Consider the following 18,410-nt stretch of genomic DNA (forward strand, 5'->3'; position numbering starts at 1 on the left):
TATGGTATATAGGGGGCACAATGCGCCCTCCCCCTTGGGCTTTGGTTAATGTGGAAACCCTGAACCTTTGAATCACCCGCTTTTTACCATAATTTCAGTTTTTCATTATTCTTCCATATAAGATCACTAAAGTGATTCATACTACAGGCTCTCACTGTTTTTCTGTCATTCAATAGTTTTATTGATATCATAATTAATAATTATCAATCATTCATTACATTCTAATTTCATTTATTGCATTAAGATAAATGATATTGCAATTAGACACTTGAATACAAGTACTGTACAAAACCAGTACAACATCGAACCATTAAAATAATGTGAACTGAAGTGCAATATATGGATGTTTTGACTTCTTTGACAAATACCGAATCAAATTGTTGGAAGTGGAGCAAGGGGATTGCTAAAAATCAGAGCTTGTAGGACCCTATATTTTATTTTGTTTCCAATCTCCTCATAAACAAGGACGGATGTAACTAATTGCTGAACGAACGAACGAGGCAAATTGCCTTAAAGAAAAGAAAGACAAGAAGAAATACACACACACACAAACAAACACAAGGCAGCTCTCTTGTAAAAATAAAAAAGGACAAACATGTGAAAGGAAAAACACACAGGAAGAGACTGAAGAGGACAGGGAAAAGCGGCGAAGGAAGAGGAGTTATGGAGGGTCAATAACCAACTTAGCCCACGTTATATAGAGGCACGAGATGCAAGGGATCACCAAGGTTACATAGAGGAGATTTTCGTAAAGACGATAAACAATAATATTATGTATAATAAAAGAGGACTTAAAATTAAGGCTGACAAGATGGGTGGTCCTGTGATTATCTTCTATAGTTTTAATAGATTTTCAGTTTATACCGGCCGCCTATCTGTGTTTAGTATAATTTATTATATTAGACATTCACCCTCACATGACCCAAACATTGGCATTGTTGTTGTTGTTGTTGTTTTTTAAAGAACTCTTGTTGTTGAAGGCCCTATACGTGTAGATGAAAACATAATGAATTGCTAAGTTTATAAACTGTTGTGACAATAGCACACTTCGGCAACAATTCAGTTCGCTCGGTGATAATATGCTCCTGCTTCAATCCACAGAATACTTAGTAGTTGTCCCTGGTTGTTGTTTTGTGAGTAAACTTATCCACTCATCCTCCAGCGCAGAATCGACCAACTGATTATTAAAAATGCTTTCATTTATTGATGAATTATAAAACTTCTTTCGAGTAAAAATGATAATAAATATAAAATTTAGTATTATAATAATTATTACATCAAAATATATTGATTTTAATAAACAGTAAGAAAATCGTTTCATGTTATGAGCAGGCAATGCAATCGGCAACATACATATTTGAAACGTAAATAGCATTCCACTGAACGGAACCCAGGTTCTGATCCGTGAATTTTGAGGTGTTGTTAAAAGGTATGTAGTCATTCGTATTTCAATTCTGTGAATTATTCATACGGATTTGATTCAATTCTGCAGCAGAAAGCCGTGGTATTGTGAATATTATCGAATATCACAGTAAATGCGCTCATGAAATTCATGGAGTGTGCAACAGATCGTTGCTTGTTTCCGCCCCTAAACTGCTGGGCTTGTTGAGGGTAGCAACCCGTTGGCGACCCGACGCTTCTCAGTGGATGTACGTACGCGGTGCCGCTGCGCCTGCGGTGATATATTGATATGCTCGATAACTACAGACAATGATTTCTGTACAGTTGCATGCCATTGTGGAATTGATGGTTGTAGCCTGTAGGTACCCGTTACTGAGCTGAATTACCACCGCCTCGTTACAACTAAATTTAACTCCTTACAATCCAGTTATGCATGCTCTGCGGGGTTACATTACTACTAATGGCATACTCGTGAAATAGGCCCCACCACTGGCACTGCGTATCCGTACAAATACTACGGCGGCTCGCCTGTTTATACTCGTGAATTCAGCCCCACCGTGTGGCGTTCATCGGTAGATAAGCACGGCGGTGGGGCTTTCTTCCACAGTATAAATACTCGTGAATACGGCCCCACCAAACGGGGTTTACGCGAGATGCATACGGCGGTGGGGCCGATTTCCACAGCATAGCATCGCACGGGTGCACGCGCACTGCGGTGGGGCCTATTTCACGATTTTGCCCTACTAATCTGCTAATAACGGTCTGATAGAGACTTAACCGCAGCAGCGACCCCATACGGACAAATACGTACTGTGTTACAGCGCCCCGCGACGGGGTTAATAGAGACTCTACTAGATTCTATGCCGCTCAGCTACCTACGATACAGGCAGCTATACACAGTCGCAGTCTAGTCCCTGCACCTCGGCCTCGGCTCTGCTGCTGCTAGTGCTGGCTTCGGTTCAATGTCTATGTGGTCACAATATACCTAAGCTAAAAGTTACTCTTCGACTTTAGCGTAGGCATTAAACCCTACGCCTAGATGTAGGCGGAATGAATATACTAAAATAGTTTTACTTTTAAGTTCTTGTATTTAGATAGCAATCTCCTTGTATTTAGATAGCAATCTCTCTGAATCAAAACTGATTGCTGGGTTCCCATTTTGCACAATTTCATGCAAGCTCTCAATCTCACACCGTCTTGGTGCTCTGCCAGACTAGAGTAGAGTCTACACCCTCTATATGTATTGTTAGACTTGTGTCTCTAGATGTCTATAGTGTGTAGATATAGATCTAGGTAACTCTGTGTAACACGTCTTAAAGAAACCTGGCTCTAGATAGACCATTTTATGACGTAGGCTTACATCTGTATCTTTCTTTCCATTGTCCAGAATTGCCCGGGAAGAGTTATAAGACAAGGAATCCGGTAGATTTTGGTGTCAACAGGCTGGAACGTGGTGGTGGCATTTGTTCAAGATTTTTTTACTGCAGCTGCAAGACATTGTCACAATAGTGCTAGAAAGTTGCTACTAGATGGGACCACATCATCATACCATCGCCAGTGCAGCAGTGGGCAGTGTCATTGATCAGGGTTTAATAGACCTGACTCCACTCGGGGCGCTGTACAGGGTCGCTGATACGGCTAGGTTACACCAAAAGATCAGGCTGTAACGGTATTCATGGGAGATATGTTCCGCAAAGACTACATCTGGCTTCACTCTTCATGGAATCCCTCACCTAAAATTTACAGACTGGAGGCTCTGAGTCCAATAGCCAATAGTACTGTAGGGAGGATGCTGTCGGGTGTAGCATGGAAACCAATGTGATTTGCTATTTACTAAACCGCTAATGTGTTCATTCACCAATAACGGGGGGGGGGGGGGGGGGGGGGCAGTTGGAAATTCATGAAGCGTTTTGTCAAATTTGCTCTTAGCCAATCAAATGCAAGAATTTCAGGAGCTTAAACTGTTTTTCAGAAAAACAAATCTGGCAAAATGCTTGATGAGTCCCATCGATGGCCATATTGCCCAAATTCACAGGAATTCCATCTAGACTGTTAGTCATCTTGAATACTGTCATCATATCAGTTTCACATATTGTATGCCACCTATTGACTGGATCTTCTATAACAATGACACTCCTTGTAAACCTGGTAAAATGCCATGCCATGATCCAAATCATTTCAAATTCCATGTGTTTACAAAGTTTGTATATTATGTGTCAAATTCAAGTCTGTTCACTGTATCATCACCCTACTTGAACTGCTTCTGAAAAATCACTACAGGCAGTACAACATACAAGCAGTGTCATGGCGCTTCCCACATTGCCATCCTACTGGACGTCACGTTACAAGAACATACACGAGAAGGCAATGGTGCAGAGACGTAACCATGAGGAAGACTTCCGGGAACAGTGGTCACACCGAGCCGAGTATTTCAAGACAAGTGAGGTCCAGATGGTCAAACAGAATGCATGGACATCAGATCAGAGTTTCCATGACAGGTGAGACTCCTTAATGTTTGTTGTATGGTACTATAAAGACATGATCTTTCATAGTTTTTACCATAATAATAATAACAAGGAAAAGTAGAAATTACGCGGTGCGTAATATATGTCCCCGCCGGAAGTAGCATTTTGTAGCAAAATGTGCAATATAGGTAAAAAATCAAGGTCAAAGGTCAAAGAAGTCAAAGGTCAAAATTCTGTGTAAAAATTTTGAAGCCCTCACCTAGTGCCATCACATAAAGCAAACAGAATCGAAATCGGGTTAGAAATGGCGAAGGAGTAGCATTTTATAGCCAATGTACAATACAGGTCAAAAATCAAGGTCAAAGGTCAAAGAAGTCAAAGGTCAAAATTCTGTGTAAAGATTTGAAGCCCTCACCTAGTGCCATCACATAAAGCAAACGGAATCGAAATCGGGTTAGAAATGGTGAAGGAGTAGCATTTTGTAGCCAATGTACAATACAGGTCAAAAATCAAGGTCAAAGGTCAAAGAAGGCAAAGGTCAAAATTCTGTGTAGAAGTTTTGAAGCCCTCACCTAGTGCCATCACACAAAGCAAACGGAATCGAAATCGGGTTAGAAATGGCGAAGGAGTAGCATTTTGTAGCCAATGTACAATACAGGTCAAAAATCAAGGTCAAAGGTCAAAGAAGGCAAAGGTCAAAATTCTGTGTAGAAGTTTTGAAGCCCTCACCTAGTGCCATCACATAAAGCAAACGGAATCAAAATCAGGTTAGAAATGGCGAAGGAGTAGCATTTTGTAGCAAAATGTACAATATAGGTCAAAAATCAAGGTCAAAGGTCAAAGAAGGCAAAGGTCAAAATTCTGTGTAGAAATTTTGAAGCCCTCACCTAGTGCCATCACATAAAGCAAACGGAATCGAAATCGGGTTAGAAATGGCGAAGGAGTAGCATTTTGTAGCAAAATGTACAATATAGGTCAAAAATCAAGGTCAAAGGTCAAAGAAGGCAAAGGTCAAAATTCTGTGTAGAAGTTTTGAAGCCCTCACCTAGTGCCATCACATAAAGCAAACGGAATCGAAATCGGGTTAGAAATGGCGAAGGAGTAGCATTTTGTAGCAAAATGTACAATATAGGTCAAAAATCAAGGTCAAAGGTCAAAGAAGTCAAAGGTCAAAATTCTGTGTAGAAGTTTTGAAGCCCTCACCTAGTGCCATCATATAAAGCAAACAGAATCGAAATCGGGTTAGAAATGGCGAAGGAGTAGCATTTTGTAGCAAAATGTACAATATAGGTCAAAGGTCAAGGTCAAAGGTCACGACTGAAATTCTGTGTAGAAGTTTCAAAGCTCCCATGTAGTGCTATCATATAAAGCAAACAGAATCAAAATTGGCTCATAAATGACAGAGAAGTAGTAAATTGAAGATTTTGATCACAGACGGACGCACACACGGACACACGGACGGACGGACGGACGGACACACGGACGGACGGACGGACGGACGGACGGACGGACACACGGACACACACACGTACGGAGCCCGTTTCATAGTCCCCTGCTCGAACTCGTTCGGCGGGGACAATAATAGTCAGTTCTTAGAAACGCATAATACCATAAGATAGTCTTTATGCGTGTACAAAATAATGAAACCATATCCAAGTAATTGTCCCCGCCGAACGAGTTCGAGCAGGGGACTATGAAACGGGCTCCGTACGTGTGTGTGTCCGTGTGTCCGTCCGTCCGTCCGTCCGTGTGTCCGTCCGTCCGTCCGTCCGTCCGTGTGTCCGTGTGTGCGTCCGTGTGTGATCAAAATCTTCAATTTGCTACTTCTCTGTCATTTATGAGCCAATTTTGATTCTGTTTGCTTTATATGATAGCACTACATGGGAGCTTTGAAACTTCTACACAGAATTTCAGTCGTGACCTTTGACCTTGACCTTTGACCTATATTGTACATTTTGCTACAAAATGCTACTCCTTCGCCATTTCTAACCCGATTTCGATTCCGTTTGCTTTATGTGATGGCACTAGGTGAGGGCTTCAAAACTTCTACACAGAATTTTGACCTTTGACTTCTTTGACCTTTGACCTTGATTTTTGACCTATATTGTGCATTTTGCTACAGAATGCTACTCCTTCGCCATTTCTAACCCGATTTCGATTCCGTTTGCTTTATGTGATAGCACTAGGTGAGGGCTTCAAAACTTCTACACAGAATTTTGACCTTTGTCTTCTTTGACCTTTGACCTTGATTTTTGACCTATATTGTACATTGGCTACAAAATGCTACTCCTTCGCCATTTCTAACCCAATTTCGATTCCATTTGCTTTATGTGATGGCACTAGGTGAGGGCTTCAAAACTTCTACACAGAATTTTGACCTTTGACTTCTTTGACCTTTGACCTTGATTTTTTACCTATATTGCACATTTTGTTACAAAATGCTACTTCCGGCGGGGACATATGTTACGCACCGCGTAATTTCTACTTTTCCTTGTTGGATTGGTAATTGAGGGGGGGGGGGATTATTTGTGATAATGCCCTGACCCCGCACAGACATGATTTTGTGAGAGTTTGACACGTCATTTGTTTGTTTGCTGTCTTCTACAATCCTGCTTTTATGTTCATTGCAGTATGGATGCATTCAAGAGTAAATTTGAGAGAGAAATGAAAGCCAAGGAGCTGCAGGGTAGGCGCCAAAGGCTGCGCCGCATGCTGACAGAGGAACGTAATGCGTACGAGGCTGAGCTTCGTGGCTTGTCGGGAGACAACTACCAGAGACTCAGTGAGATGAAAGAACGCAGTGATGAGTTGAAGACTAGTAGAGAAACCCATCGAAAGCAGGTAATGGCAGGTTAAGATTATGTGTAGTGTTGGCATTGGGGATTTTATTACTCACAACAAAATAACATTTTTAGGAAGATAGACTTATTAAGCATAATCAAGCCTGACTTCAAAAGTCATTCACATTTGCATAATTGATGAAAAACATGTCATCCATAATTGATGAAAAACATGTCATCCATAATTACAGGAAGAGTTGAATATAGGCACAATATTGTTCTTCATCTTGAGAAAAGAAGTCATTATTCATAATTAATGGAATTCATAAAGCCACAAGTAATTGTCTATGCTTTTGTTTTTGTTTTGTTTGGTGTTTTTTTAACTCTTGACTTACATGATTTACTATATGATGATAAAGATACATTTTTCAAAGAGCATTGCTATATTGACTCATGTTTGTGAATGAGCAATGAAATCTCGCATCAAACAAATCAAAAGTAGACTCCAACTCTATATAGCGATATATATCTATTGATAATGTCAATTTGTTCCACTTGAATTTAGGTGAACATGACTTTTCTTTAACAGGCCTTTATGACTGTGTTAAAGTAAAATGATATGAATCACAATGAAATCTGTCTTTCTTGTGTTGTTTGGCAGATAGCAGATGAACGCTTGTATGACCACTGGAAAAAGAATAATCCAGACTTGAGAAAGGTAAGGAAAGAGAGGCAGCCTTCCCAAAAAGCATGAAAAAGATTTAAATTACAGAGTTATGGCATATAAATCTATTATCTACTCAGATGGATAAGGTTTATTGCTTCCACCTTTTCACTGAGAATGAGAATGATTTCAAATGTAAGTAAGGGATGAGTCAGGAACATGCATGTTCTTGAACCTGCTGCAATTAAGCAATTGTTGATTTTCAGTATCATTGTTGACTATGGGCTATAGTCTAGTAATTATGAAATCTCTGACTAAATGACTAAATGACAGAAGTTCTCATGAAAAGCAATATTCCACTTCCTACATCCCAAAACAGCTTCGTTTGTCAAGTGCTAAATCGAAGAGAACATGTTGAATCAGAAGGGTTTCATCTCTCCTGGAAGTATAGAACTGTAAGAAATAAGTCAAATATCTTGCAAAGTATTTATTTTTCCTTTGCATTAGATATTCTAATGGTATGATGTCAGGTTGTTATCACTGTTTTTGTTTGTTGCTGTGGTTGTGTTTTAGTGCTGCACTTGTTTCTCCCATCTATATAGCTGGAGTCTGACATGCACCAGCGCTACGTCACCAATGCCTGGCAGGACCAGAGAGAGGAGAGAGAGGAGCAGCTAGCCTCGGCCAGGGCACACGAGCAGCTCCTTGATGAGGCCATGGAGCGAGAGAGGCTGGCTGGGCTGGAGTTGGACCGTCAGAGGGCCGAGTCTCGGCTGGAGGAGGAGAAGGCCCTGGCCGCCCAGCTCCAGGACCAGGTCAAGGAACTCAAGGATCGGGAACAGGAGGTGAGTAGCCTTTTGACAAGGCCTCCTGGCTGAGGAATGAGACTAACTCGCCACAACGAGCATTTTTGAAATGCGAGACCGAGTGGCACAGACAGCCACAAGGCCTTTTGAAACATGGTTGTTGTTGGTTTTTTTCTGCCACTTTGCAACGTATGCAATGCATAAATTATTCATGTATTCATGAATCAATCTGCAGTTGGTATGCTAATGAATCACATCTCAAGGCAGGCAGCACAGCCTGGATGAGCAAGCCGCTATGCATACTAATGTATATTGATTATATGCTGATGTCATTGCGAGCAATGAGGTCACTGATTGGTTACTATCATTTTGGTGGCAAAAACAACAAGAAACAAGATTCAAAATAGGAAATTCATGTCAGGTTCCAAAAGGCCTCATGGCTGTTCCACTCTTTCTTCACTCGTTCCCTCGTAGTTAGTCTCTTTTTCAAGCCTCGTCCACAAGGTCTTGTCAAAAGGCTAGAGGTGAGGGCTGACGACACAGTTTGTCCTCAGACACACTGTACGTCCTGTGAGAGCGTGGTAGCTTAGAATGTGATATCATGAATTGTTTTCATCATCCAAAGGATATACTGATGTTGATAGCAGTATTGAATGTAGCAACTGTTTTGGACACAATTTAGAAAAGGTGTCAATAACAGTCAGAGTACACATGTTCAACATTGGTCAGTCACTGCAGCAAAAGTGTGTGTGTGTGTGTGTTCAATTACATTTATTTCATGTTGAGAAACTGAACAATGGCATAATTTTTGTGAGAATGTACATGCAATTTGTTATTGACATACACTATCCTGATTTCTCCTATTAGCTAGCAGACAAATCTTTTGTGTATTTTGTGTGCTTCAGGTTTTTAGCTCACCTGAGCCAAAGGCTCAAGTGAGCTATTGCGATCGCCCTTCGTCCGGCGTCCGTCGTGCGTCGTGCGTCGTGCGTCGTGCGTCGTGCGTCGTCCGTCGTCCGTCGTCCGTCGTCCGTCGTCCGTCGTGCGTCGTGCGTAAACTTTTTACATTTTCATCTTCTTCTTGAAAACCCCAAGACCGATTTTCATCAAACTTGGCAGGTAGCATCCCTAGGGGGTTAGGAACTCAATTTGTTAAAATGGGCACCATGCCCCGCCCAGGGGGCCCCCAGGGGGGCCCAAACCCCCCAAAATTAAGGAATCTGTAAAAATCTTCTTCTCTAGAACCAGAAGTGATAGAGCTAAGTTAATACTATGAGTTAGTACATTGATGACTGTAGTTTCAAGTTTGTTCATGGCAGAATCAGGGGTGCCCCCCTTGGGACCCAGGGGAGGGGGGTGGGGAAGGGTTCTAATGGGGCCTAAATTGTACATTTTCATCTTCTTCTTGAGAACCCCATGACCCATTTTCACCAAACTTGGCAGGTAGCATCCCTAGGGGGTTAGGAACTCAATTTGTTAAAATGGGCACCATGCCCCACCCAGGGGGCCCTCAGGGGGCCCAAGCCCCCCAAAATTAAGGATTCTGCAAAAATCTTCTTCTCTAGAACCAGAAGTGATAGTGCTTAGTTAATACTATGAGTTAGTACATTGATGACTGTAGTTTCAAGTTTGTTCATGGCAGAATCAGGGGTGCCCCCCTTGGGACCCAGGGGAGGGGGTGAGGAGGGGTCCTAATGGGGCCTAAATTGTACATTTTTATCGTCGTCTTGAGAACCCCATGACCCATTTTCACCAAACTTGGCAGGTAGCATCCCTAGGGGGTTAGGATCTCAATTTGTTAAAATGGGCACCATGCCCCACCCAGGGGGCCCCCAGGGGTCCCAAACCCCCCAAATGAAGGAATCTTTATAAATCTTCTCTAGAATCAGAAGTTATAGAGCTGAGATAATACTATGAGTGAGTACATTAATGACTGTAGTTTCAAGTTTGTTCATAGGAGATCCAGGGGTGCCCCTCTTGGGTGGGGGGGGGGGGGTGGTTGGAAGGGTCCAAATGGGGGCCTGAATTGTACATTTTCATCTTCTTCCTGAAAACCTCATGATGGATTTTTGTCAAACTTGGCACGTAGCATCCCTAGGGGGTCAGGATCTCAATTTATCAAAATGGGCACCATGCCCCACCCAGAGGGCCCCAGGGGGCCCCAATCCCCCCAAATTAAGGAATCTTAAAAAAATTGGGCCTTTATTGTACATTTTCATCTTCTACTTGAGAATGCCTGGTCAAATTTTGGTGGAGCTGTAAATAATTTAGATTAGTGACTGCGTGAAAGGTGAACTTGCGATACTCAGGTGAGCGCTAGACCCGCGGGTCTCTTGTTTGATATCCTCTGTAAGGATTTAAAGGACAAGTTCACCTTCATAAACATAAGGATTGAGAGAATGCAGCAATATTAATAGAACACATCATTGAAAGTTTGAGGAAAATCGGACAATCCGTTCAAAAGTTATGAATTTTTGAAGTTTTTGTGCAGTAACCGCTGGATGAGAAGACTACTGCAGTGTATGAATAACTTAGATGTCACATGCGTATAACAATATAAGAAAAATATAAAGAGAATTTCACAAAATTTAATCTTTTGAAAAAATTACACATTCCCCTGACTCGTTACCGACATATGTTATGGGTAATATTATTGCCCCTGCCTTTAGAAAGAGGCAAGTCAAGTGCTCTTTTATTATGCGAAAAAAGTGAAAATATGTTGAATTTTCTTTATATTTTCTTTATACTGTTGTACGCATATGACTCACAAGCTGTAGTAGTCTCCTCATCCAGCAATTCCAACATAAAAATTTTAAAAATTCATAACTTTTGCATCGATCGTCCAATTTTCCTCAAACTTTCACTGATGTGTTCTACTAATATTGTTGCATTCTCTCAATCCTTATGTTACTGAAGGTGAACTTGTCCTTTAACTTTGTACCAGACAGAATAACCCTCATTTACTGATACAGTGAATTGATGAAGCGAAGAACAGTTATAAAACAAGCCGTTCATGTAATAGAGGCATTTTGTTTCCTAAAACCTGATTGACATTGCAACAGTAAGGTACAGGCTTAGAATATTACAAAGTATTTCTACTTATTTTTTTTTTGATGGAGTGTTTCTTTAATGTTAGGTGTCTTGCTTTTAACATTCATTGAAGATTTCATCAAGTTTTGCCATCAATGCTTATTTCATCATGATCTCAGGCTGCGCGGCTCAAGACAGAGCAGGATGACTTGGTCCAGGAGCAGTGGGAGCTGGAGAAACTGGAGGAGGAGAGGAAGGAGTTGGAGGAGCAGCGGAGGAAGGCAGAGTTTGGGCGTGTCCTTGTCAGCCAGTACAAGGCCAAGCTAAGAAGACGGGCACGGCAGGTCCAGGAAGCACTGGTTAGCAAATTTCTCAGCAGAGATTTTTCCAATATTGACATGAATGGAAATAATGTCTCATGATATGATATGATGCAAAGCTCTAGAGAGCACAGAAAGTACATTATTTTTAAATCTGACATTCAAATGTAGGTCTTGAGAAGAAAGGATGGACTCATCTTCTTGCATGTTGAAAGTCAAATTTCCACTTTACTGAGCTTAGTCTTGCTGTAGGCAACAATTTTACAGCCAAGCAATATCCAGGTTTCGTTCACATTCACCCATCCTTGAACTTAATTTGTACATTACTGGGATACTTGACCAAACTCTTTTCCTGTACATCACAGCTCTGAAATATTTACCATCAAGAGGACGCTTGCGGAATAAAGCAGTGAGGGTACAATAATGTTTAGTATGATCACATATTTCTTCTTGAATATAACCCAGCCTTACCTGGAGGAAAGTGCCTTTGGAAATACCTATTAAAGAGGGGTCAGTCCAATGTATTACAATGTTGTATTCAGATTCTTAAATCTGCTGTTAATCAAAGGCAGGCTTTTGCCTTACTGAATTAATCCAAGGGTTTCACTGGCTTTCATCAATCCCTGTGGCAAGTTCTAAAATTGAAATGATTATCATCATCATCATTGTCATTTTTTCATACTTTGATGTGTTTGGTAACTTGCATTTGTTGGTGGACTCTCACTTTCATTTTGTTGCCTCTTCTTGGCACACCAAGTTAGGGCTCACTGATTGTTCAGCCCCCACCCCCCACTCATGCTGTTGCTATTTCACTCTTGTCCTATTCTTAACCTCTGTTGTTCCTTATCGTGTTTGATGTTGCCTCTCTATTCATCCTTATCCTTCACAGGTTGCCCCCTATGATCCTTGAGATCATTACTGACCCTCCTCTGCCTTTTGTCTGTCCACCCTCCTACTTTAATCCCCTCCCTTACTTGTTGGGCTCCTTGCCCATGATACCCATCCCTTTTGTTTTCTTTGTTCTGTGTCCCTAACCCTCCTCTGACTGTTCTTGTTGTGTGAAGTCCTTATACCCATGGTTGCTTTCCCTGCCTGTTGGTCATTTTGCCTCTGAAAAAGATTCTGCTAGGATCAAAAGCTCAGGCCCCTTTTGACTCCCAAATTGAAATGAATCAAATAGTCCCACTGGTTTCATTAAACGCTGTGAAAAGTTCTAAGATTGAAATGATTCAAGTCTCAAGAGAGCTTCCACCATGAATAATGTGCACCTGCAGGAATTGGATCATAAGATCTTGGAGTCACTGGCAGAGAAGGAGGCTGAGGAGAAAGACCTCCAGTCAGCCAGGAGGCAAAAGGCCCAGGCTGATGCTGCCTGGATGAAGCAGGTCATTGAGGAGCAGCTCAAGCTGGAGAAGGCGAGGGAGGCAGAACTCGACACCCTCTTCCAGTACGTCACCCTCAATTCCTTATCATGTTGTTTATGTCTTACTGTCTTTGGACCTTTATATTGCTCAAAGTACTGTGTGGCTTGGTATTTACAGCATCCTCATTTGCTTATTTTCCCAACTCCCATGAAGAGTTATGCTTGTATGGCAAACTATGTAACGTAAAAGATGTGTAAAATAGTCATCCAAAATTACCTCTATGCTCTCAGTCGCTGTGTTTTCCTGTCATTTTTTCTTCAATTTCATGGAAGTGTATTCTTGTTTTGCAATGGGAATTGTATAATCTGTATATCAAGGCAAAATGCTGATGAAATCATTGCCACATCACACAGCAGTATGAAGCCAAAGTAAATGATAAGCTGTTCCAGCATTGTGATAGTTGACTTTACGATTGAGAGGCACATGTGCAGAAGAATTTTTGTGCATATAAAATTTGTTTTGTGTTCTTCCATACTTCAACAGAGAAGAGGCAGCAAGACAGTGGTCCAAGAGAGAGGCAGAATGGGAGAAGGAGAGGCTGGCAAGGGAGAGGCTAATGGGAGAGGTAAGGTGATCATTTGTGACCGTGCATCACAAAACAAACAAAAAGTCGCACCCCTTGATCTTACTTGAGAGCTCAAAATAAGTGAAATGGGTCAATTGAGTCAATCTTGAGTTTTTCATATTTTCTGAAAGAGCTATCCTTCTTCTACATTATGCTTTAATTTTGGATCATAACATGAATGAAAAAGTGTGTTTTTAGCAGTTTTTCTACAACCCTTTTTGGGGGAGAGTAGAATGATCAGGTATGTTTTAGAGGTCCCCTTTTCATTTCTTGAAGTCCCTAGCACTCTCTTCAATTTCAAGTCTAATAGCTCATGAAAGAATAATGCTACTGCTTTGAAAGTTGGCATTAATTATGGACAGAATGTGTTAATGGAATATGCTCAATTCCAGCTTAATCTGATAATCTCTTCATTGTTGTTGCGCAGGTGGTTTACATCCTGCGTTTTGTCCCTTTCATGGCACAGCTAGCAAAGCTTGGTAAAGATTAAGCACTTTAATAGACTCTGTACCTCAGAACCTCTTTTCTCGGTTCACACTTTTCCAGAGATTGTGCTTTCTTTCCAGTATTTAGACAGGTTAGGGGAATCCATCTGAATTGAGTTATACATCATTTGAAAGCTTAGAGTCTGCTCTTTCAGAATCTGCCCTTAACTAAAAATCTATGTCTGGCGACTTTTTGTTTGTTTTGTGGTGCAGGGTCACATTTATTAATTTAATCTGACCATGGTATATAATATTAGTGTCAAATTAGGGCGGTGAGTTGGCTCAGTCGGTAGCGCATCTGCCTGACGATCCTAAGGACCCGGGTTCAAACCCAAGTCTGGAATATGCAATGTTGTGTGTAATCATACCGTCCCCTCTAGCAAGAGGCAAAACACTCTGTCCCTCGGATATGACATGAAATGGAGGTCCTGTGTATGAGAGAGTCACAACTCATGCACGTAAAAGATCCCGCTTCATTCATTCATCACGAAGAGCAGGGTGTTTAACCCGGTGAAGTGGTCCCACCTCACATCCAGCTGGACCCCATGGAAGACCAGCTTAGCGTACTGTAAAAGTGGTTTCTTTCGCGGTGGTTTTATTTTAGCGCTTTGAGGTTGAACCGCGAATTTAACATCACGCGAACATTTTTTGAACTCGTCGCTTGTTACAACGCTATCATTACCGACCGTGAATTTAAACACGCGAAAAAGTCGGCACCGATGGAAACCACGAAAGTTTCTGTTCTCTGTACGCGAAAGAAACCACTTTTACAGTAGCTGAATATGGGCTATCCAGCCATCTTCTCAGATGAAAATGAACAAACAAACAATTTAGCAATATCCGCATTTCCTGTTCAGGGTGCAGTCTGAAATCAGTGTAACTCTAGAACATACACCAATGAGATGTCTAGCTATGCAGTACAGACCAAACTGCAGTTAATACTGTGTACAGGTATAGACCAAACTCTGAATTCTCCTCTTGAGAATATGCACACAGAATGCATTCTTCTTGCCCTCACCAAATCAGATTAGATCATACTTCTTTGATAGCTCTGTTCCTCCTCCTGTGTGAAAGAATATGAAGGAATGACACAGTGGGAAGAAGCTGCAGTGGAATAGTAGGATTTGATAGCTATTATTATAGATCAAACTCGGTATCATATGATGCTTCAGAAAAATTCAAATCAACCAAACATTCTATGAAATGCCAAGTACATGTCATTTATGCCAACATTCTTGTGTGTTCAGATTCATAATATGCATTAGATGACTAATTGGTAGGTTTTGGTGAAGTTTGCCAGTACCTATCTTTTATAGCAAATGAGATATAGCAAGTCTAAAACAATAGAGTTTATCTTTGCACTTCTGGTAATGGCTCCACTACACTGTGATTTTGAAGGTCTGCAGAACCTTCAAACTCAATCCATTTACACCATGTCCATGTAACTAAAACCTTCCCCCAGCCTCAACACAGGGCTGTATGTACAGGAAAATATATCAGCAAAACCTATGGGCTTTATCTTTCATTTCCTGCACATTTAAAAACAAGCTCCTAAATCTAAGACAGATATTTCGTCCTCTACAAATGCTGATGTACATGATTTGAATTTATAATGCACAATGTGCATCATTCCTCCAAGGTGCTGCAAGGTCGGCAGGAGCAGCTACAAGACCGTATGGAGGAGAACCGACAGAGGCAGGAAGAGTCGCTACGGCGACGGGAGGCACTCCTGAGGGAGATGGAGGTGGCGCAGCAGCTAACCCAGAGGGAAAAGGAGGATCAAGAGCAGCAGAAAGTCGACACCCGGCGACAGCTTAAGGCACAGGTGAGACAAAGGGAACTTCTAAGGTCATATGGTGGAGTGAGTCTAGAACTTTTTAGTGAAGGAAATCTGACACAAATTTGTTCTGCTGTACGACTGCTTTCTACTTGTGGATTACCTCATAACAATGGTGGTATTTAGATGAGGAAATGTTAAACTAAATAACAGAAGAGAGATGTCTATGCGGTTGCACAAAGGACATTTCTGTTATTGGTGTTTGTATAGTTTCTGTGCTCATATGGTTGCCAAGTCCATGCAAACATGCAATACATACCTGGGATGCTCCAAATATTGCGTGACTGGTTAGAAGGATGCTATGATGGACCACATGCTGTAGTGATGAGCCCCCAGAGGAACATACGTTATCTTCAATGCAAAGAGTTATGTTTGAAGGGAAACTTAGAAGTATTTAAAAGGTTTTACCACTTTGTCACAGTCCTTTTATCAGTGCCTCTAGTACCTTCCCTTTGACTCATGACAAAATGATGTCATTGATATCTGACTGGAACTTTTCAGCCATGAATTTGATGTTTTTGTACATTAGTATGTAAACTATAGTATACATGTACGCCAAATATTTCTTGAGGTTTTTATTTTCTTGAATTTTGCGAGTTGGGTGCTTCTCACGAATTTAAAAATTGTGAAACAATCAACTCTGATCTCAACATGAATGTGATTTGCACACTCACATTTTTCTGTTCAGTGCTGTAATCTACAATCGCGAATTTAACCACTCGTGAAATTGTTGAGAAGTCCCGATTTGTGAAAAATTGACACTCACTAAAATATATGCCGTATACAGTAGATGAGAGTCATATGCTGTAATCAAGCATTTCAATTCTTAATCTTTCATGATGCATTGCAATTTCATTAAATGCATTTGTGATTCAGTGGGTGAATAAGGTTTGTCTCAAAATTAATGCATTAAGGACTTAATTCCTCTGTCAGACATAAACAGCCATTGATGGAGGAGAGCATATATTTTAACTACATGACTGAATGACCAATGGTCAAACGTTTTTCTTACAGATGACGGAGAGAAGAGAGAGGAAGAAAGAAGCCAGAGTGAGGCTCCAACATGAACTTGAGGCTGAGAACCAGGCAGAGAGGGATTACGAGGAAATGCTCAGAGAAGAGGCTTCCAGGATGGCCCTAGAAGATTATGAACCCAAGGTAAATCCTTGCCATGGTTCTAGGGCAATTACCCTCCAGACAATTACACCAGACCCTTCCCCTGACCATAACCCTAATCCTAATCCTAAACCTAACCCTAACCCAAACTCTAACCCTAAACCTCACCCTAACCTGAATCTTTACTCTTACCTTATCACTAACCAATATTCAGCCGAGGGGTAGTTGTCCTCGGGGGGTTGTTGCCCTGATCTGCCTTGTCACACATCATTACAAAGATTTCTCTCCCCCCCCCCCCATATCTTTGGATTGATGTTTTAATGAGAAGTCCAATAAGCAAGGGTTTAAACAGCTGGTTAGTGAACTCTTGCTTACAGTGAATGCACAAACTTCCATCAAATAAACTACAACTGGTATACCATCAAGTAAAGTCCTCAAAGAAAGTACTATCCAATAAACTACTGTCAAATAGACTACCACAAAAATTAGATTATTTATTAGTCTGGGTACCAAATTCAGATATTGTGCCTAACGTGTTTTACCATCCACCCAAAGGTTTTTTGTTTTGTTTCTTACTGTTTTTACCCTATTTCTAAGGTGTTGAATCCAAATCTGGATGATGCACCTCCTGCTATAATTTCTTCAGCATATTATCATTCCATTCTTATTACACTGAAATACTTTATTCAACAACTTGGAAGCCTGATGGCATAGTGCCATGAAGAGACAAAATTTCAAGAAATGGGATGGGTTACATACTAGTGTTTCAACTTGGCAATACTTTGTTTTATGATCATTGGCATAACATGCTTTGTAGAAGTGTTATTATTCTGTGATGTAAAGACAATTGTTGCAGTGCACTGAAAAGCTATTGATAACTAATGTTTTATGATTGTCCAAAGTGTGCATGGTTTTGTGGACCTACTGATCTCAAGCAAACTGTTCCTTCTCTTGGCCCTCAGTACTATCCTCGCAGCGGGTCCAGACTGACCAGTAGACCTGAATCAACTGTTCCAATGTCGTCAAGACCAGGATCTACCATACCCACCTCCAGACCAGGATCGAGGCCCGGTGCCAGACCTGGTTCGAGGCCAGGACCAAGACCAGGACCAAGTCCAGCACCTGGAGCTCCTCCTGGTGGTTGGCGCAGACCTGGTCCTATCCCAGCCTGGGAGTAATGCACAGTGACGCTCTTCTTTCATTAAATAACTTACACCCTGTCATGTTTTTAGACCTCTTGTGCAGTCCCACGCAAATGTTTCTTTGTGTGTTCTATTGTTCTACAGTGTCAGTAGAAATTTGGCAAAAATCAGAGGATGATCAGTAGGAAGAAATTTAAGCAAGAAATTTAAGAAGATTTAAGATCCACTCATCAGGTTTGGTTAAGTCTCAGATGGAAAAGCTGTCTTAGAACTTGCGATATTACTTTTCTGTGACACTTTTGAGGTGGAGCCATTGCTTTTCTGTCCTGCTACTGAAGATTTTGTGTTCAGAGCAGACTGTGTGACTGATGGCTT

At 41.2% G+C, this 18,410-nt stretch overlaps 1 protein-coding gene across 1 annotated transcript; it reads left to right on the forward strand.

Annotated features, from left to right (window-relative positions):
• Positions 1–3,705: 3,705 nt before the first annotated feature.
• LOC139724063 (trichoplein keratin filament-binding protein-like) lies at positions 3,706–18,071 on the forward strand. The gene is made up of 10 exons (XM_071635267.1): positions 3,706–3,899; positions 6,497–6,707; positions 7,308–7,364; positions 7,913–8,155; positions 11,326–11,505; positions 12,741–12,913; positions 13,374–13,455; positions 15,580–15,765; positions 16,792–16,935; positions 17,856–18,071. Exons 1-10 carry the CDS (start codon positions 3,706–3,708, stop codon positions 18,069–18,071), a joined length of 1,686 nt encoding a protein of 561 aa, XP_071491368.1.
• The last annotated feature ends 339 nt before the right edge of the window (positions 18,072–18,410 follow it).

Source organism: Diadema antillarum, unplaced genomic scaffold (genome assembly GCF_040938485.1).
Source record: "Diadema antillarum isolate AM-2024a unplaced genomic scaffold, OU_Dant_1.0 scf00000206, whole genome shotgun sequence".
NCBI classification, from domain to species: Eukaryota; Metazoa; Echinodermata; class Echinoidea; order Diadematoida; family Diadematidae; genus Diadema; species Diadema antillarum.

Coding starts and splice junctions, on each gene's coding strand:
- LOC139724063 (XM_071635267.1), top strand. CDS start 3,706: ATGGCGCTTCCCACATTGCCATCCTACTGGACGTCACGTTACAAGAAC. Junction 12,914..13,373: donor GAACTCGACACCCTCTTCCA/GTACGTCACCCT, acceptor ATACTTCAACAG/AGAAGAGGCAGCAAGACAGT. Junction 16,936..17,855: donor TAGAAGATTATGAACCCAAG/GTAAATCCTTGC, acceptor CTTGGCCCTCAG/TACTATCCTCGCAGCGGGTC.